At 39.5% G+C, this 21,650-nt stretch overlaps 1 protein-coding gene across 1 annotated transcript; it reads left to right on the forward strand.

Annotated features, from left to right (window-relative positions):
• HADH (hydroxyacyl-CoA dehydrogenase) lies at window positions 1-19,620 on the forward strand. The gene is made up of 8 exons (XM_017833517.1): window positions 1-153; window positions 3,478-3,606; window positions 4,818-4,975; window positions 9,732-9,858; window positions 13,894-13,983; window positions 14,930-15,002; window positions 18,076-18,192; window positions 19,225-19,620. The coding sequence occupies exons 1-8, from the start codon at window positions 25-27 to the stop codon at window positions 19,341-19,343; spliced, it is 942 nt and encodes a 313-aa protein (XP_017689006.1). The 5' UTR covers window positions 1-24; the 3' UTR covers window positions 19,344-19,620.
• The last annotated feature ends 2,030 nt before the right edge of the window (window positions 19,621-21,650 follow it).

Below are 21,650 nucleotides of genomic sequence, written 5' to 3' on the forward strand. Positions count from 1 at the left end.
GCTCGCCCGCTCCGCGCTCTCGCCATGGCCTTCGCCACGCGCCAGTTCGTGCGCGCCGCCTCCTCCGCCGCCGCCACGGCGGCCGCCAAGAAGCTGATCATCAAGCATGTGACGGTCATCGGCGGCGGCCTCATGGGCGCCGGCATCGCCCAGGTGAGCGCGGAGAGCCCGGCCTGGACGCGGGCGAGCGGGGGTGAGCGGAGGCGGCGGCGGCGCCATGGCGGCCGTGGGGCGGCCGGGGCTCGGCAAGTGCGGCCGGAGCGGGGCCGGGGCCGCGGTGGCGGGGGAGCCCCCGGCTGCTGCTCCTGGCGGCCCCTTCGCTCCGCTCGCAGCTGAGCCCGGCCCCGGTGCAGCGCCCCGCGCTGTGCTCGGGCGGGACGGGGCGAACGTAGAGGAAGTCGAGCGGTCCGCCGGCGGACCGACAAGAATAAAAAGCGCAGCGAAACAAAATAAAACCTCCCGCTTCTCTGAGTGTGTTATAGTTCGTGTTCAGTCTGTTCCGTGCTGTGGCTTTCCAGGCTGTGTTTGTGCGGGAAGCAGTGGCTGCCCTGGCCCGGCCGTGGCACCCCGAGGGGCAGGGCCGGTGCGGGCCCGGAGGGACGAGCCCTTTCTGCTCCGCTGCCAGACTTGTGCGGAATCAGGGTTGGAGTCGGGTTTGATTGCTGCGGGGCGGGAGTGGGAAGTATTGCTGCATCGCTGCTGTCTGGTTGCCCAACTTTAGCACTTCTTGTTCTCTTGCTAATCCACGCGTCTTCAGGTCAGACGAGTCGGCAAGAAGAGCCAAGGTCTGTATTTTAGTTTCTTTAAGGTGGTTGTTAAGACAGTGTGTGGCCTACTCGTAAACCAGACAGTGTATGATAATATGTGGAAAATGTTGGTCCGAGAAAGAAGCTGCTTCTAACTTGCCAAGGGAGCAGATCAGGTGTCATTTTACAAGTAGAATGCAGCAGCTAAAATGGGTATTTAGCTGTCAGTCATCTGCAGAATTACGAAGTGGTTAATATTTAAATAGGGTTTATTTTTCCAGTGCTTAATTTCAGGCCTTTGGCTTTCAAGTTCACCTTTAACTTGATAGCTTTAGGACATAAAACTGAACAGTTCTGTCAGTGATGTAAAATTTAGATATTTGTTTAATTCAAAGAAAGAGCCTGTTGCCCAGGATACCAGGGTAGTTCACAAACTTCACAAAGAGTAAGGGGAGTATGCAAAGTATCCCCAGATAGAAACTGACAGTGAGCTTGGAGCTCATAAATAGCAGTTCTCCATTTTAATGGATTAATGAGTTTCCTTCTCAGAAGGGAAGGTGTCTTACATTCCTGGCAAATCTCTAGCAGGAGGAATACAGAGGGGTTTTTTTGTTTGTTTGTTTTTTCTTTTACTAAGGAATTAGCTAGTTGTTTTTTCACTTGTCTGGTAAAAACACTCCTGTGTATCTTGATGCTAGAGCTTGAGGCTTCCACTAAAGGAACTATCAAAGAACAACTTTGAAGAAAGTTGTTCTCATGTTTGAGGAAGATGCACACTATGCAAACTTTATAATCTTGCAGGGAAAGTGAGCTGATCTTCATATTCTGTTAGTCTGCACATTCTCAAAGAGGGGCATGTCAAGAGAAACATGTCTGGTATTTGGCAGTAACAGGGGTTGTAGGCTTCTACCACTGTTAAGGACCAAGGATTGTTTTGCTGACCATCTGCCTCCAATTCATCAATCCAAAATTATCTCAAAGCAAAGATGATTATAACACTGACTGGTGTATCCCCTGTACCCTGTTAATAAAGCTGTTTTTCCTCCCTTGTTGTACACTTAAGGAATTGTCTCTCCTCTTTCCTTGCTTTTTCATACTGTCAGGAGAAGCTAACCTCTGCTAAAATGTATGGTTGAAAGCCATGAATTTATAATTTCTGATTTTACCACGTGAAAAACACTTCTGCATGAGAAGAGCATTAATTGACCTCCCAGCACTCATGTTTCTTATTTAGCATTCTTAAGATCATTGGGTAGTAGAATCTAGGCAAGTGTGTGTTTGAATTGCTAGGAGATGGTATGATCTTTTGCCATATTCTTCTTTCCTGTCCATGTAACTATGGGGGGAAAGCAGATGTTAATTTTTCTAGGATTTTTCACCAACTGGTCAGTGATGGTTTCATAAATGGATACTCAGAGAAGCATTTCTTAAAAATGTGCTTGGCATTGATTTTTCATCTGAAGATTAAAGGGTCTTGCTGTACCGCTACAAATGATCAGCAACAGATGAAGTGTTAGGAGTAGAAGTCCAAGCTTGGTTTAAGTGGTTTTTATCCAGTTGTTTTTATGAAATAGCCATAGTGAAAATAAAAGGAAAAAAGTTGGATAAAGACGTGCCCATCTGCCAACTGACCCCCTGTTAAAGCTCTACTGCTGCTGTCCAGAGGCAGTTTGGCATTTCTTTATTAGCTGTATTAGTGAGGCAAATTGGATGGGAATATCACCATGCTTTTCTTCATGAGATATCTCTGTATTTTTCATTTCATCTAGCTTTGTTGGAGTAGGTCTTGTGGGAACATGAGAGTCTTTAATCTCTACGTATAAGATTAGATGTAAGGTAGAAGATTGCAGAAGGAAAGCTCTGAAGTTGTGTCTTTAAAAACCATCAGTGGAACCATGTTTTAACATCCATTTTATACAATTATTATATTACAAGCTCTGTTAATTTAGGAATTCTGAAAAGGAAGGTAGGCTGTTGCTAACTAGCAAGAGGAACATTAATGAATAGTGAAGTAACAGGTAATGAACAGCTGAGTTTTATTATGCTGATGCAATGTGTGAAAGTGATGTTATACGTTTGAAATTAATTTAAATTCCAAGCAAAAAGACAACTCAGTAGTGCTGTCTGTAGCTGAGCCAGTGTTTGCACCAAGTATGTAGTAAGGAGAGATAGCAGGTCATTCAGGTCTGTGCAGAGTCCTGGAGTGGCAAACATTCACTGCTACTCCCAGCTCTGCTGTCACCTTCCAGTTGTTGCAGGCACGTGCTCATGGCCTGACAGCAGAGCTGTCACTGTGTCCTGGGAACACAGGGTTGGTTATCCCTTATGCCACCTGTTCACCCTGCCAGCATTCCAGTTTTGGTCTCCACAGCCCTTTTTCCTTACGAGATACAAGGATCACAGCTAAGCCACTTCTTCCTTTCAAGGCAACTGTTTGTTCTCTAGCCATAGCTGCAGAATTCAGATGTCTCCAGGCACAGGTAGGGTTCTGCGGTCAGTGTGGGGCAAAGATGGATTTTTTTTTCCTTTTCTCTCGAGTTGAGACCTTTATTCCTTCTAGTCCACCCCAGCTATCTGCAGGTTTTTATGATTTTTCTATGAAAGTGCATTTGGTTCAATGTCTCTTTTGCCTAATTCATTGCCTGGTGTATTGTCTGCCCCAGCACAAATCAATATGGTTGGTTCTTTTATGACATTGATGTTGAATTTTTTTTTTTTTTTTAACTTTCAGGTTGCAGCAGCCAGTGGTCACACGGTGGTGTTAGTAGACCAGTCAGATGAAATCCTTAAAAAGTCTACAAAAGGAATTGAGGAGAGTTTGAAGAGAGTGACAAAAAAGAAGTTTGCAGATAAGCCTGAGGTTGACATCTTCTTCTTTATTCCTCTAGGAAAACTTAGGAAAGTAAAAACTACCATATTCGAGTTCTGATATTGCTTACAGCTGTGCATTATAGAGCATGTTAATATACTGGCTTAAAAAGAAAACTTCTTCCAGTGTACTGAAGAACTTCGATTTTCCTTTTTTTTTTAATTTAGGGAGATTGAAAGATGTCTTATCTGGGAATGCACCCATTTTATCCAAAAGCAAATAGTAACAAAATTGTCTTAATACCTTAGTAAGGAGTGAGATTTTTGTTTTTTTGGTTTTGTTTTGTTGGTTCCTGTCCTGGCCCCAAGACTTGGGTACAGGATTATTGCAAAGGAAAAAAGAGTGCAAGTAACATGAATTAGATGTATAAGATACTGTTCATTTACATTACTGAGTAAGACTTACATAGAGCAAGCCACTGTGGAGCAGTTGATGCATCTAAATTTGTATCCAAAGGGTTACTTGTTACTATTCTGGTTTCTCTAAATTCCACAGCAGGTTCATTTCTTCTTTTGATACATATTAACATATATTATGTATACCAGGATTAACGATTGCCAGTAGAAATGATGCAGCAGACAAAGGAAATTAAAAGGGCTTGTACCGGGATAACCAGAGCATACATACATACATACATACATAATTATGGGGAGTCTTTTAATACAAAGGAAAACTGTCCACATATTGCTTGTGGGTTTTGTATGCCATTGTATTCTACCATGTAGGTTTTGGATTTTTTTTCACTTGTACTATGTCTCCATTTACCCTTGGTGAAAAATCTTGCAGTTCTGTTTGATTTCTGTCCTCACAAACTGTGTCAGCAATTGTCGGATTTACTAGTGAAAAAACATTTTTTTCCCCTGCATTTGCACTGAAACTGTAGCTACTGATTGACCAACCAGTTGATCACTGAGACTCTTACCCTGAAGGCTGGACTGCAGCAAGTGGTCTTCCTAAAAGAATTAATTCAAAGGTCTCCTATTTGCTTCAAAGCAGATTTGACTGACTAGGAAAATTTTGTCAGTGGAAAGCATTGTGTCTCTACACACTTAGAACTTGCTCACTGATTTGGAAACATGGCAGACTGCCTGCCAAGTGTTTTTGGTGGCTCAAAAACACTTCAGAGCACATACGGGGATTTTCATGTAAAAGTAAATTAAGTCATTGTAAATAGACATTATAACTTCTTGGAAATGTTTCAGGCTGGTGCTGAGTTCATTGAGAAGACCTTAAAGAACCTCACAACGAGCACAGATGCAGCAGCAGTAGTCCACAGCACAGATCTGGTTATAGAAGCCATTGTGGAGAACCCGGAAGTCAAAAATGAACTCTTCAAGAGGCTGGATAAGTTTGCTCCAGAGTATGTGTATTTTTCCTTTTACATTTTGAAACTTAGACCACTGTTTCTGGTGTTTTTGTGCTTAATGTTAGTTCTCTATTTTCTTAGCTGCTTTTTTTTAAAACCAGGGTTTTTTTTCTCTTAGACTAACTCCAGACCATCATGTTGGTGTGGAATAGTTGTTGTACCAGGTGCATATGTTACAAACACTCATAGATGTGTCCACCAGGTTTTTTGCTTGTTGCATTGCTTGATGTGTTACGGTTCCAGGTATGTTTGGTCATGAAGCTTGTCTGTCTACTCGGCCGTAGTTCAAATCTAAATCCAATTGCAAATGCACAACAGTAGAATAAACTTGTTCTGGTACACATGGGTTATGCTTAACCTCTTGTTCCCGTATTTAAATTGGGAATTGGGATGATAAAATATTTGGTTTTAGCATGCCTGGCATGAACAAGTTTTAAGAAGTCTCAGCCTCTTAGCCGTAAGTCTCAGTCATCTCCAAAGTGTCTTAAGTGAACCAAGTTTACTTTATATACAAGAGTTTGGAAACAGATCATTGCTGGTTATTGTGTGGTATAAAAGTGTAAGTAATTTTTTAATATGCACTCATTCAGTTACAGTCCCTGGAATTTTCTTTGAACTGTAACTGATAACTGTTTGAAGTTATTGTTGAATTGTGTCCAAACCCAAAAATGCTTTTAAGCTGAGCATGCAGTCTCAGAAGTTTGAACCTTGTAATTGATGACTCAGGATCACAAGACCTTGACTGCTTGCAGGTTGAGATTTTAACTAGTATAGCTAAATCTGAGGATATTGACTAAGAGGTATTCTAGACTGTCTAGATAAGCCTGTCAACTAGTCAAGCTGTGGCTTGAATGTAATGTCAAGGGAGAAAAGATGTTATCATTAGTTGAATTCAGCCTGGGGAGATTTTTTGGCCTTTCTCATGGTCAGTAGTTAAAATCACCTGGTACTTTTGAAAGCAATAAATGATCACAACCAACCATGTACTGAGCACAGGGTAACTTGCCATTACTCTTAATCTGACACACAGAAGTAAGTAGCTGTCTTTGGCAATTATGAGAATACCTTGTAGTGATGAGATTGGGCCTATTTTGTAAAAATAGACCAACAAGTGCCCTAGTCTTTAATGAGAAAGTTGGACTGTACTAAACAGCAAATTGTTTAGAACCAGTCAGCAAGGAAATGTGGGCAGAGGGACTTGGAGCCTCATTTAAAAATATGTATGTTTGGAACACCTGAGGCTGTGTTTCATAAGACTGAGCTGTTTGTCAACATAGCTGCCTTAGAACATTAAATTTTACATTACAGAGTGTTAAAAGACATTGGGAGTTGTTCAGATATGCTTCTTCCCATTGCATCAGACATGATTTTTCAAGGTTGGGAAAAATGACTAGACAAGAAGCCTTCCATTTAAAAGGATATTTGGAAATTATGATAAACATACGGATCTCTTACATGTAGGACTAAGAAAAGTGGAGTGAATGGCGAAGAATATGGGTTGCAGTGTAGAAAGCCTAGATGAAAGAAAGAAAACCAGTAAAATAGTGACATTTAGTAGCCAAGTGTTAAAATATTAGCTATTGGATACAAAGGGTAGTTTGTAATTATGTAAGAAGTATAGAGTTGCAGATCCTGTGAGCAATGTGGGGAAAGGCAGAAATGTCTAGTGAGTATTTTTCCATGCATTAGAAGGAAGCAGTAGACTTCCTTCAGCCCACATGGCACTGTGGTGGAATGGAAGGCTCTCCCTGTCAGTGCAGGCATTCTACAGCCGTATAGTTCAAAACTTGTAAACATATTATATGGGCTAACTGTTGTGCCATGCTCAGTGAGGGTGGTGGACTTACTGATATGGAAGACAGGATTTGTTTCAAGATAGCTTTGAATCTTAGGACAAGCTTTGCTTCTGTGGGACCCTGGGCATTGATGACCCTCTGAAGTGTGTGTTACAGGGAGAGACTGTGAAAGACCAGGCTTCTGAGGAGGGAGGACTTGCCTTAATTCAAATCTCAGGATTTACTATGGGGATAGATAGTAGCAGATGGAAATGTAAAGGGCTATGTGTTACAGTTGCTCAGAGAAGATGATGAATTCTGCCTTTGAAACAGAAGCTGTGTGAAACCTTGCATTTTTCTTCTTTTGCACTTTATTTCATGTCTCATATGTTTCCTCGGCTGCAACAGCTACATGTTCCTTTCCCATTTTTGCACCATGATGACCTCTCCAATGAAAATAAGTCTGGGGACAGCACTAAACAGAAGCATTGCATTGAAAAAACAAAGCACAATTTACTTAATTTCTCCTCCGTTTTCTTATAAAAGAACTGTAATTCCTCTGAGAGTGGATCTATTAATGTAAGGGAGTGGGAAAGCTGTTCCTTATTGAGAGAAGTTGTATTTGTGAATGGGGAGTGAATTTCCCTTAAGTCTTCAGAACAAGTGTAATGAGCCAGAAGAGTGTGGCAACCCCAAAGCACATGGGGAACTCGAGGTATTCCTCATCTGGGTAATTGTCCAGGTGAAATGGTGAATGTTGTTTCCTGGATGCCATCAGTCTGAGAGCTTAGTGGTTTATGTTCTTAGAGCTTTGCAAAATTCCTTGAGTAGGTTCTGTTCCTCTCGGTGTTATACTCACCCTCCTAACATGGTAATTGTTGCTCTGTTACGTGGTCATCATCTTCAGAGCAGGATAAAGCATTCCTACCCCCTCTTCAGTTTTGTTTTCCTTTTCTTGAATTGAGTCAGTTTTGTGTTTCCATTATGAAAAGGTCAAGCAAGGGTTTTTGTAGGATATCCCCACGTTCTTTGTGGCTTTTAGTTATTTAAACACTGCAACACTTTTCCAAACAGGGTCATAATGAACATGGCAAAAGAATTTTTGTGTATCCACTTTAAGAACACTTCTGTACTTGCTTTCTGTTTATGTCTGGGGTGTGGGAATGCCCATCAACATTTCTTGGTCTAGGATTTATCTTTATATGTGAGAACTCAGCTCAGAACTGGCTGAGTCTTTCAGCTGTTCACTGTGTTAGAATCAATGTGTTATAAAACTGTTACAAAGGAAGTCTTGTTCAGTGTTTGCTGTGTAAGGGAGCTGGGCCGTAAGAGTCAGATTTATTGATATGGTCTGCTTCTCTCGTGTTTTTGACGTCTTCCTCTGACCCACTAGATGGCACCAGGAGAAAGCACTCTGGTGCCTGGAAAAGCATTGCTATGGCTTCACTAGTACTGTAGCTTTCCAAAGCCTTCCAACTCTGCTGCCACCTGAAGCATGGATTATGTAATTCTAAGTCAAAGAGGCATGAAAATTCTGTTTTAAACTCAATTGAAATCAATTGGTTGGTCAGAGCAAAAAGTGTAAATAAAATGCCCGTGTACACAGTGCAAATGTAATTTCCCCCCCCAAAGCTTTATATTGTGTGAGGCTACAAGTATTCACCCATAGAAGTGATACTGAGGTAAAATCTCTTACTTAATTGAACTCAGATATAAACCTAACAATAATTACATTACACAAATCAGTGTGATTAAGTTTTATATGAATATTTGAATTTTTATGTACGGTGGGAAACATTTGGTGAGGATAAGTGACTTTTGAATGCATCTACCTTGCAATGTCAAAACTTTGAAATATAGAATATTTCTTTTAGTAACCCACCTCAGAACAATATAAAGCCCATTTATGGTGAGGAAATAAGAAAAGAATATTTGTGAGAAGAGTAAACAGAATTTCCAGGATTTTTTTATTTCCTTTTCTATAATGAAAAAGAGAACATAATAAACAATAGAAAACCATACGGATGTTTTTGTCCCAGAATGTTTTCTTTTAATGCCACTATAAGATGTTCCCATGGCTTGGACATAACTTCTCTGAAAACTCTGCTGTGAAGCTCAATTATATCTCAATGAAATGTAAGCAAAATATCAGTGTAGGTTAACATTTGATGAGTCTGGTAGGATAACTTTTTGAAAGGACAGTAGGATCTAGTCCAGAATGGAAGATATGGTTTTATCTCTGATTTATTTTCTGATTTTTGTGATTTGAAGAAAAAGCCATTTCTTTAAGTTTTTGGTGTGATGTCATTACAGCAGGGCAGTTGAGGTTATGACGTATTTCTGGGGAAAAAAAATCCCAAACCACAAACCAAACCATTATAAATTGCAGTTATTAAATCTGGTTTATGTCTGGAAAAGGACTTCATGTAAGTCTTAAAATTCTTGGCATGTTGTGTATCCTTTGCAGTGTCCTGTGCATGGTGGTATTTATCTTTTCTCTGTTTGTTTCCCATCAGCTCTTTACTCTTGTAGCAGGTTTGCTCATCGTGTCTACCATTGATCATTATATAAAAAAGAAGATTCCACATTTTCCTTAAGGCTCCAAAGTGCATTTTCAACGTGGCACATGATTGGATTTCAATAGATGTGTAAATGATTAACAAAAAAATTACCCTTAGGTTTCCAGGATTGCTGAAGGAGTTATCTGGAATGTATCTGGGGAGTTAAAAGAAATTTTCTACTTTCAGAGTCTTTTTTCCCAGCACCTAACAAATGTATTCAACGCACTTCCTTGACAGTCAGAAACTCTCACAGTCCTTGCAGTGGCTGTACTCACACCTCAGCAAAAGAACTGTGATAAACTGCAGGAATATTTCTGAGGATTCTGTGTATGGTTAGCCAGTGGGTATCTATTTCTGTTTAGCACATCATTCTCCTACTGTCATTTATGCAATCCATATATTTCTTGTTTCCAGCCATACGATATTTGCAAGCAACACTTCATCCTTGCAAATCACAAACTTGGCTAACTCGACCACCAGGCAGGACCGATTTGGGGGTCTCCATTTCTTCAACCCTGTGCCTATGATGAAGCTTGTGGAGGTAAGTGTCTTAGGACCGCTCCTTACGGTGGTTATTATGATCACATTCCATCACAATAACAGCTGCAGTGCAGCAATGCAGTTGTCATCAGTGAGACTTGAGTTAGATGAAAGAGTAGATCTCAGTTTGCAGCTCTTCTGATATGGAATTAGCTTCCTCTAGTGATAAGAGGATGGTGCAGTCTCTGTTGAGGGGCAGGTTGAAGAGACAGAGGTAACTCCTTCAGTCTCAAGGCTCCAGAGTCCTCCACTGAACTGCCAACAGAGGTGGTGTTTGTAGTGATCATTTTAGGCACACAGGCAGGCTGATTAATAAGAACTACTGCTACCGGTAGGAATCAATAAAAAATTACATGAAATGAAATCTTACTGTCTTGTCACTTTTGAAATAAAGTCAGTGATGTTTGTTTCATATGTTTTGTCTGGAAGTATTACAGTATTTCTCAGCCTTAAGGAAGCATAAAAAGTTTTTACATAACTCTTCAGATGCCTTTTCTAAATATACTCTCTTTGGCTACATCATGTGATTTCTAAAAATACTGAAATGCAGAGTAGAATAACATTCCAGTATAAGAGTTTATCTGAGCCTCCAAAGGAAGGGTCACATTACAGACAAAACGACAGGTCTCTCTTCTTTTTCTCACCTTTCCCCCTTGTGGCTGACCTTGATCACTAGAATTTACAAACTCTAGAGTAAGTGGAAATAAATTTTTATATTTGGCCACTCTACCCCAAAGTTTCATGTACTTCATACCCTTAAGTGCTTTAAATCATTTTCCTCTGTCCCATGGGCCATTAGTTCTAGTATTGCTTTAGTGACAAACACTTCAAATGTGTTGTGCCTCCATTTTGAATGCCCAAGATTCACATTATTAAAGTTTTTGCTTGTTTCCCAGTAAAGTATATATATGCAGATGTTTGCTCTGTGTCTTTGCATGTATCGTTCTCCTCTTCTCCCTTTTGGAATGCTTGAATCTTTTGGCTGAAATGAACAAATTTGATTCAGAGTATGGTTGTCTGATGAGCGCTCAGACACATGCAAATTCTCTCTCGCTGAATTCTGTATGCAGGTGGATTTTTAAATTTTTTTTTAGTTTAATATTGCATCCTGTATATTGTGACTAAGTGTTCTGGAGAAATGTGGTAAGAAGGAAAGGGAGGAATTTTATAAGTTTGTCAGATGTAACAAAAATATTTAATGTAATTCCCTAGGCTAACGTAGACTTCATTGATTTCTGTACCAAGAAGGACTTGTTGGCAGTAATTTATTTCTGTGAATGAAGTGTTCTATATCTTAAGCCTAAAACAAATCATAGTCTTGAGAAATCTAAACTAAGCATCTGTGAGATTAGAAAAATACAAGATACCTATCATTGTTTATTAAAACCAAAACCAAGGAGTCCCTGTTTGACTGCTGTGCTCAATCTTTATAATTTTGAGGTTTTTCACATTTTATGTCCTGCCCCAGAGTCGCTTCAGTTCATGAATAGTATTTGAAAAACTTTAAAACACAGAACCTCTGCTTTCAGTGGCTTGATGAAGAAAGGCACCGATATTAGTAAATCAATACACTTTTTAAAGCTTTTTAAAAAGCTTTTAAAGCTTTTGGTTTTGTTTCAGGTTTACTACTGTAAATGAGGATTGGCATTGGCAAACACTCTAAACAACATTTTCTATGTAAAACAGGTGTTTCAATTTGAAATAATTAAGGGAAAAATCAAGAGAATCACCAAAACTATGAAAGATACTACTGAAATTGCCAGTCATTTCTCATGGAAGCTGTCCTTCATGGGTCACAAATCTGCAGTACTTTTGAGTATTATCTGTTCTTTTCCTAGATTGTGGATCTCATGCTCAGAAAGCACATAGCTTTGAGGGGATTTCTTTCTCTAATAATTCAAAAAAGCTAGTGCTAGTTTTTCAAAATTCTGAAGTGTATATTAAAAACTCATTCTTGAAACTGTTGCAGATATTTTTATCAAATATAAAAGATCACTACTTTTTCTGCTGTGAAACAAGCCTTTTTCTCAGTCCTGACTGGTGTGAGGGTTTTTGTGTTTGCCTTATGTCAGTTATTAGAATGGGGGAAAATCTCTCTGTGACAGAGAAAGGCTGTGGATGTTGTCTGCCTGGACTTCAGTAAAGCCTTTGATACTGCCTCCCTCAGCATTCTCCTGGAGAAGCTGACAGTCCATGGCTTTGACAGGTGTATTCTTTGCTGGATTAAAATCTGACTGGATGGCTGGGCCCAGAGAGTGGTGGTGAGTGGAGTTACATCCAGCTGTCAGCCAGTCACTAGTGGGGTTCCCCAGGGCTCTGTGTTGGGGCCAGTCCTGTTTAATGTTGTTACCAATCACCTGGATGAGGGCATTGAGTGTACCCTCAGTAAATTTGCAGATGACACTAAGCTGGGTGGGAATGTTGATCTGCTGGAGGGTAGGAAGGTTCTGCAGAGGGATGTGGATGGGCTGGATCCACGGGCTAAGGCCATCGGTATGAGGTTCAGTAAGGCCAAGTGCCGGACGCTACACTTGAGTCCCAACCATCCCATGCAGCACTACAGGCTGGGGGAAGAGTGGCTGGAAAGCAGCCAGCGGAAAAGGACCTGGGGGGTGCTGGTTGACAGCGGCTGAACATGAGCCAACAGTGTGCCCTGGTGGCCAATAAGGCCAATGGCATCCTTCCTTGGATCAGAAATAGTGTGGCCAGCAGGACCAAGGCAGTGATTGTCCCTCTGTGCTCAGCACGGCTGAGGCTGCACCCTGAGTGCCCACTTCTGAGACCCTCACTGCAGGAAGGACATTGAGGTGCTGGGGCAGGGCCAGAGAAGGACAGTGAAGCTGGTGAGGGGTCTGGAGGGTAAGTCACATGAGGAGCAGCTGAGGGAGCTGGGGTTGTTTAGCCTGGACAAAAGGAGGCTCAAGGGTGACCTTATCACTCTCTACAGCTACCTGTAGCCAGGTGGTTGTCAGCCTCTTCCCCCAGGCAGCTAGCAACTGGACAAGGGGAAATGGCCTCCAGCTGTGCCAGGGGAGGTTCCAGCTGGACATCAGGAAGAATTTGTTCACTGAAAAGTGTGGTTAAACATTGAAATGGGCTGCTGGGGAGGTGGTGGTGTCACATCCCTGGAAGTGTTCAAGCAATGCCTGGACATGGTGCTTAGTGCCATGGCTGAGTTTACATGGTGGTGTTTGGTCAAAGGTTTTACTCGATGGTCTTCGAAGTCTTTTCCAACCTTAATGATTCTGTGACTTAATGGTATGAATAAGGAGGTCAGCCTTATGTACTTACGTATAGCAGTTTTAGGTTACTGCACATGGAGACTGGTTTCAACACAAATATTACAACCAGTTCAGCTTCTGCACATGTGTCTTTTTTGCCTTTTTTTTTTATTTGGGGGGGTGGGAGTTGGGGCAGGGAATGGTGGTGGTGAAGTACAGAAAATACTATGTGTGACAGAAGACTCAGCTGTGAAGAAAATCAAGATGGAAACGTAGTACTGAAAAGCTTACAGGGCTCTCACAAAGTTGCAGGATAGATTTTAAATTTTCTTCAGAAATTAGTGTCTTTTGTGTTTACACTGGGCACAGGGTAGATGTTACGACCTGTTATATCAGGAACTGTATCTGTTCACATGGTTCTCTGGAGTGATGTCTTTGTGTTTCCCAAGACAACAGAGACTGTGTAGCTTTTGAAGTTGTTTTGTTATACTGTAATCTCTTAAGTGTGATTCCAAAGGATGGTCCCTTTTACCACCCGTCCATAGTGGCTGAGTGGGAAAGTATCTTAAAGAAATGCATAGTTTCAAAATGTGCAAAATGCTATATCTATCTTTAAAATGGATTTCTGTGTCTGTTACATATATATATCCAATATATATCCATTGAAGATCTTTTTTGCAAAACAAATGTTTTGTGAATTTCTGGAATAATGTTCTAGATTACGATTTAATCGTTGCTGTAATGGGGATGAGATGAAATGAGAGAGCTTCTGCTCATAAATGTGCTTATTCCATCTCTACCTTCCCTCTGCCCAGGTCATCAAGACTCCAATGACCAGTCAAAAGACTTTTGAATCTCTTATGGATTTCAGTAAAGCAGTAGGAAAGAGTCCTGTCAGTTGTAAGGTGAGTATGTTTTGACTTGTACAGTGTTCAGAGGATCTGTTCTTGTAGACTGTTAATTTTAAGGTGGTGGGTTTTAGTGGATGTAAGAGTACTTCAAGAATTTCCAGGTTGCTTCTTGTCCAGTTTATCTTCCCTATTAAAAACAATTTGACGAAGAAAACATCCATAATTACCACAAATTCTTAAACGTCAAGTGACTCTAGACATCTTGCCTAGAGCAGCAAAACTCACAAGTATCAGGGTTTACGGTTTTGGAGTCTGTTTTTAAAGTCCTGCAAAAGCCTAGACTGGAGAGCTTAAGCAAGAACTCATTTTTTGCCGTGCTGGAGACAAGACTGTTACCTCTTGTACTGTGAGGCAGTTGGATGAATCCTCTCTGGTGTGTGCTCATTCCAAACTTTCCTTAAGACTGCAGTAACGAGACGCAAATTAATCTTCAGAGCTTTGCAGCTTTGGTTTTTTTCTCTAGAGTAACACCCTGCTTCCTAAGCACACTTTTTCTGAATCCATCAAGTTGTGGTCTGGGTAGCTTTATGCAAGCTATTGCCTTGAGTTTCACAGCCCATTTCTGGTAGTGGACACACAAAAAAACCTATTAGAGAAGAAATGCTCTTCTCCTATCCTTCAGGAAATGGCATCATCAGAATTTTGATAAAGAAAAGACATTTGTCAACTGGCCACATTAAATTGTTTTAAGATTAATTGGGTTGGGCTTGTAGTAGTCTTACTGTTCTTTGTCATGTTGAATGTTTATGTGCTATTCCTTGTTTGTGAAATTCATCTTTTATGTTTTAATGCTGGGCAGATAAATCAGATGAAAAATACAATTCAGAGAGTATCATAAATTGATGATACACTTCATCCACTTGTTTCATTTGTCATGTAGCATTTGAGTGTAGTACTGGTAAAGAATGTGTACTTAGAATCCCTTTTTTATTTTTCATAGGATACTCCAGGGTTTATTGTAAACCGTCTCTTGGTGCCATATATGATGGAAGCTGTTCGACTTTTTGAGAGAGGTATTTGTTGGGATGTTGATTTCAGGGAATGTTGACATATAATACTACTAAATGTTATGTCACTTCAGAAAAGCCTTGAGATTCCCTCAAAATTTTCAGATCTTAAAGGCTGGAAGTGAATAGTGAACTTCAAATATGAGCCAGTATGTGTAATGGGAAAGATCTTACCTTCACTTTGAAATGTTAGGTTGTGAGGAGTTGGAAGGTAGTAGTTACTTGTGAGGGAAATTCCTGGTGGTGAAAATGTTTCTGACTTGGAGGTGACAAGGTGAGTGTAATGCCATTGTAAAAATATCCTTTGCCGACTATTCAGGAACCTCCCTCTCTCTGTCCAAAGAGACTGATAAAAGTGGTTGAAAATCCCATTAGGGGATGATTGGCAAAGTTCTCCTGAGTTCACTCATATGGGGCTTGTGAAATAAACCACCAATTTTCAGGTGAGGTAGGTAGTGTAATAGTGTCACACTGTGGTACTGGCATACAAGTGATTTGGGCTCAGCTATTGCCACATAAAATTCTGTGTCCTTTTTTAGACACAGGTTCCTCTGGAACTCCCATCTAGGTGCTGGTCTCTCTTATATTGATTCTGAGGGTAGGTAGAAATAATCACTAACCCCCAAAGAACCAATGAATTTTTCAAAGCCTTGGTACTTGTTTTGAAAAGAAAACAAGCCAGTAATGAATGTAGTGGATAAAGAGGAAATTACAGAGTGTAATTGCTTTTATTTCAAGTGCTCTGCTCATACTGCCATGATACTAAGAATGTCATTTGAAACATTTTGTTTTTGAAATCACTGTTTTTTACAGATGAAAGCACTCCATTTTCAGGATTTCACCTAATATGCTTTAAATATTAAAAATCTCTTTTAAAGCACATGGAAGAGGTGGTTTGATCTCCAGAAAAAAAAAAATAAAACAACACTACTTGTTTATCCATCAACAGATGTACCTAATTACATCTCAAAGGGAGAAAAGAGAAAATTTAGTGACTTGAAAGGCAAAGGCATGGATGTGAGGGGGCATTATTCTCTTAGAGAAAGTCACAGTTTTAAATAGAGTGTATGGGTGTTTCACTGTGTTTAAAAGAGGTGCCTTTGTTAAGTCACAGGTATCATTGTGCATATTTCAGGAGACAACAGAACTTTTAATTAAATGCAGGAGAAAACAGTCACTGAGTTTGTATGCTAAAATTGACTGGTTTCTGCTAAGCAAAAGTATTTTGATTTAATCTTTATTCTCTTTGTATTTTGTTCCACAGTATGATATTTCCAAACTTGTTAATTTGTGAGTTTTTAATGAAATCTATTTAAAAAGCTGGTTGATGTTTTGAGAAGACCGATGGCTGTCTTTTAATTCATATTTTCCATTGAGTCAGGTTAAATTTTTACCATATCCTTTGTGTTAATCCTCAGAATAGACTGTTGAGCCAGATTGTCATCCACATTAGAATGAAATTGTGTCTCTTTCCTGGCAACCTCAAGCACTGAAATATACCTTTGTATTGGGCCAGTCCTTGAGTTTTTATTTATACAGAGTCTCATACTGTTAAATGTGCACTTTCTGCATAGGCAAAATACCTTTAGTATATTAACAGTGATTTAAACAGGAGGCATATTATAATACATGGTGGTCTGTACTTCCCTGTTCTTAGTGGAAAAACTAAAAAGCAGTCAAGTTTATATAGAGTCTGCTTTATACTAGGAGAGACTATTATGAATTAGGGGTATAACCCTTGCTTGTCCTTTTGCTATTTTTGATTGTATTGTAATGAAACTATATACTGTCGGGTGGCCATGTCCTAAGTTTGACAAAGTGGGACAAATCTGCTGATAGAACAAGTATGTACACCTGCATCAACTTCAAATGAGCTGAGGATTTAGGCGTGTTTGAATTTGGGGAACTGAAATTATGTTAGAATTAAGTAAGGTTACTTTTCCAGGTTTCTCAGAAATAAAATGAGGTTTTAAAAAAGCCCAAACATTGTCAGCTTTAAAGAGTAAAGGGAGATATATATAAATTATTACTTCATATAAAACTGTCACTGGAGTTGTTGCCTTCACAAGAGATTTTGTAAATTTATTTCTAAGAATCTCTGATCTTAGGCATATAAATTGCATAGGCTATGTCTGCCAAGCTTTTGGACACCCTGAATGCCTGTACACACTGAGCATGGAGGTTACTTAACAAGTACCTCTGGGGTTCGTGTAACTTCATCATTTTTTACAGGATCTGCAAAGAACTGCACTGCCTTTATCAAAATATGTATTAGAATTAAGCAGTAGAGGTGCATCTGCTTTGATGACAGTATAAAATATGTATTCCCAGGAAAAGAATGAGGTGAATATTAACTGTGACAATACAGGATTTGTATTTTTATAGGCACACACTGAAGTAGAAGTAATAAATTTCTGATAATTTTGATTTCTTTTTTTTTAACAACTTCAGAATTCACAAATTTAACTGCACCTGCATAGTCTTTTCAGGTCTCTCCTATCTGCCATCTCTGATACCAATAGATATCCTCCAGTGAAAGCTGCTGTAACTAAGCATGCTACTCAGCTGCTACTGTTCCCCTCTCCATGCCTGCCTTATCCATCAGCTGGATATCACTTGTCTTCTGGCAGTTGTAGAGTAAGAGTAGCTCTGTCCTGTGCATCACTCAAAAGCTGCTGCTGATCTCATGAAGATGAAATTTAGTCATTTCCTTACTTACCTATTCTGCTGCCTCTAAAAGAAACTCTTGATTCTTCATAGTGACCAGTTCTTCCTTTAGTCTTTGTGATAGGTTCAGCACAGTAGCTGTGGCTCCATCAGTAGCATAGTGATCTGTATTGAAATGCAGGAGGAAGCTAGAAAAATAGAAGACAGGTCTGCAGGGCTTTTTTTTTTGTGAGAGATTCAGCTTTATGCTCCACATGTGTATGCTGACTCTAGTTTTTGTGGCTCTGAAACATGCAGAGATTTCTGTGAAGAGCTGCACCAGGGTGAAATAACACCCTGTTAATTATTTATAAGTGGTGCCAAGTAGATGCGGAATCTTCTCTGTTCATCAAACTGTCAATCTTTTCTCTAGGAGATGCATCAAAGGAAGATATTGATGTTGCTATGAAGCTTGGGGCTGGCTATCCCATGGGTCCATTTGAACTGCTGGACTATGTTGGGTTGGATACCAGTAAATACATTATAGATGGTACTGCATGCTTATTTTGTTCTGTTTTCCCCCTTTTTAGCTACACTGTAGATGTTCTAATGCAAATGTGACTCTTAATTATTTAAACTGAATGTTTATGGCATAGCCTTTTAACTGTTCAGGAGAAAGGAATGAGAATTCAGCTCAGAATGCTGTGTGAGTACAGCATTTGTACTGCATGCTTGTGCCCTTTGTACACAGTGGTGGTTTTGCTGACCTCATCGAGTTCCATTGGAAAATAATAATAATATTAATGATACTTTATATAACTAAAAAGAATCAGTGGGAAGAGAGGCATACTTGGAGGTAAGAAATTCTGATGAAAAGCAACAAATGTTGAGACTGCTTATCCTTTTTCTGCCAGTTGTGTTTTCATTCTTAATTAATAGGAAACGCAGAAAATACCTCAAAAGATATAAGTAAATCATCTCCCTTTCACTTCAGTTACTAAGTGGATGAATGTCAATACAGTAAAAAACCCATACATAATTGGTGATGGCTTGTTGATGGTTGGTGTATTCTTTTGAATGAGCAGCTTAAATATTCTCCAGGGCAGAATGTGACTTTGAAAAGGGCATTTTCAGTGAAACCTCTTTTGCTTTTAGTTAATACTGTGGAGTAGCATTACATTGCTCTAACTGACTGTGTCTTTCGCAGGTAGAAATTCAAGTTGGAATATTTTTGCACTTAAATTTCTTTTCAGCTAGCTGTTGTTTTATTTCCTTGTACTTATCTATGTTTCAAAAGTTCTCCTTAATTTTTTTTGAAGTATTAAAAATCCTCAGTCCTGGAGATTATAAGGCGTTCAGAGTACACTATGCCTAAAGACTAATTGACAGATTTGCTCATAATCATCAGCACTGATCTGTGCTTTATGAAGCTGCATTGAAGGGTCTCAGAGGGTCTACAATAAGTTCCAGACCTCCTTCAGTTTTCTGACCTCTGAATATTTTTCTAAGGAGATGCAGATCTCTATTATCTTTGGATATAAACAGAACTGTTATTAATTCATCCACTTCCTTTCTTTCCCAGGATGGCATTCATTAGAGCCCAACAATCCTCTTTTTGCACCCAGCCCACTCCTGAATAAACTGGTAGCAGAAAAGAAGCTGGGTAAGAAGACTGGAGAAGGATTTTACAAATACAAATGAATTCCACACCTCAAGAGGTGTTAAACTATCTGTGTGCTATTCAGTGTTGCCATATTACCAGTGAATTCTGTTTAAACCTACGCAGGGATGGCACAAGCTGCATTTAGAACATAACTCACCTCTGAACTGAGTGATTGCACTAGTTAATTATGGTCAAAACTTGATTTGGTAGTCTATTTTTTTCTTGGAATTCCAAAAAGCTTTCTATGTACAGTGCCTTCATGAAATGTCAATTTTTTCAGGTGCAGTACAGAATGACAAGTGAATTTATCTATTAGAAACATTATTATAGTGATGGGAAATATCCTAAAAATAACCTCACTTTCTTAAAAATAAAGTTTTCAATAATTCTGTATTGAATGTCATGGCTTGCAGTTGGTGTACTTGGATGGAGTCCACTGGGTGGCAGTCTCTTTTCACGCTGGCAAACATAGCAGCAGAAAGGCAGTAAGTTGTTTTGTTAGGATTTTTCTTAGCTGCAGTGCTAATCTGTAGGTGTAAATTACAGTGCCTTGGACAATAACTTTTTGAAAGTCATATTTAAAAATAAATAAAAAATCCCACAATGGCAGGCTGTGACCCAGACAGAAGATTCCCAGTACAGCATTTAAAAGCAGAGCTCATCACTTTTGTTGGGATTTTCTAGCATATTCAGGTAGCAGTTGAGGGCCTACTTTTATTAGGTGCTGTAGAACAATAATGAAGATTTCTAGGTAATTTCTATTCTGAAGGGCCTAAGCTAGGAAGCTGGTCAAAGCTTCTGTATGTTTTCTCAAGTCCTGTAAATTGGCTTTATTAAAGTGTCATTTTTACACAGTACACTACTACTGTAGTTGAGTACTTTCAAGATTGCAGCTGGGAGTCTGTGCTATGTGAACAAATACGTGTCTGGCTGTGTGAGACACCTTCTGTTTTGCAACTTTATTTCTGTGGGGCTTAGTGGAGCCTGAATTTGTCCGTGGTGGGAGCTCATCAAATCCTGTCTTTATTCCAAATACTGCAAAGCAAGTGGGCATGAGGGTTGGTGTTCCAGTTCAACTGAGTGGTAATGTTCCTTTACTTTGTGTACAAAGTCCTTACATATGTATTTTTTAATTAAAGAAATGATGAATAATTATTTAACGCCAAGTTGCCTCTTTCTCCCTCCTCCCTCATCTAATTCAGATTGCATATAAAGAAACTGAGGCTGACAGATGTTATTTCCTTGCACATGGTCACACAAGAAATCTCTGAGTAGAGAATAAAATATTTTTGTTTACTGGATCCTAATTACAGGTCATCTGATTTTGAGCAGCTTGTCCTGAAAGAAAAGGGTAAGAGAGAAATGGTACTGCAGAGAGTCTCTTGTCTTTGCTAATATATTGGTAAATGGACTTGGTTTGACTAAAATAGAGTCTTGCATATGAAGTCTGTTTCACTCGAAGGTTCTTAATGTCTGTAGATCAGTTTAGTGACTTTTAAGTGCTGCAGGGTAAACTTAGCTTCAGTACTACTGTTTTCAGTAGTTATTAAAAATGGGAATGTGTATTACTCTTGTGTCTTAAAAAATGCTGTTTGTTTTTTATGAAAACATTTAAGCAGAATTAACTTGCTACTGCTCCCTTTACTTGGAAGATCATCTTTAAATTGGAAATGGGTAGGTTTATAGCAAGGCATAGGCTATTTAATGTTAAATGTGGAAAATATTTTTCACTATTAAATGTGATATTTTAGAAAAATAAGCTTTCTCTAAAACAGTGTTTTCCTTTCAGGAGTTCTAACAGGCATAGTATGTGTATATGTAATACATAAAAGAAGCCTGAAATAGAGGCATTTTTAAGTTTGACTTGCTATTTGAGAAGAGACTTCTTTTTCTCAGTAGCAAATAGACCATGTGGAGGTACTTTACTGGTGGGTGGGAATGGTTTGTTTTATCAGCATGTGGGGTGCTGTGCCAGAATGAGGAGAGACGAGGGCAAAAACTTCAAATACTTCGTCCTAAATCTCGATAGTGGTAACTGAAGCCATTGAATCGAGGTAAGCCTTTTCTTTTGCTCCTCAGTGGGGAGGCATGGAGAATGTAGAAGTCCTTTTTAAGATTCAGAGTTGTGAGGAAATTGGTCAGAAGTAGGATATTAAATAGTTCCTCCTGAATTGTCGAAGAATTTCTACAGCTTTGATAGTTTAAAGATTTCTAGGGGGCCTAAAGAATAGGTAGTGAAATGAAGGAATTGTCTGTCACCACCTTTTCCTCAGTAAAGATTATTTCCCAGCCCTTTCCTGGGGCTGTGACTTGATACAGAGGTACATGAGTCACCTTCCACTGCA

This window comes from Lepidothrix coronata, unplaced genomic scaffold, assembly GCF_001604755.1.
Source record: "Lepidothrix coronata isolate B3197 unplaced genomic scaffold, Lepidothrix_coronata-1.0 Scaffold215, whole genome shotgun sequence".
Classification (NCBI taxonomy): domain Eukaryota; kingdom Metazoa; phylum Chordata; class Aves; order Passeriformes; family Pipridae; genus Lepidothrix; species Lepidothrix coronata.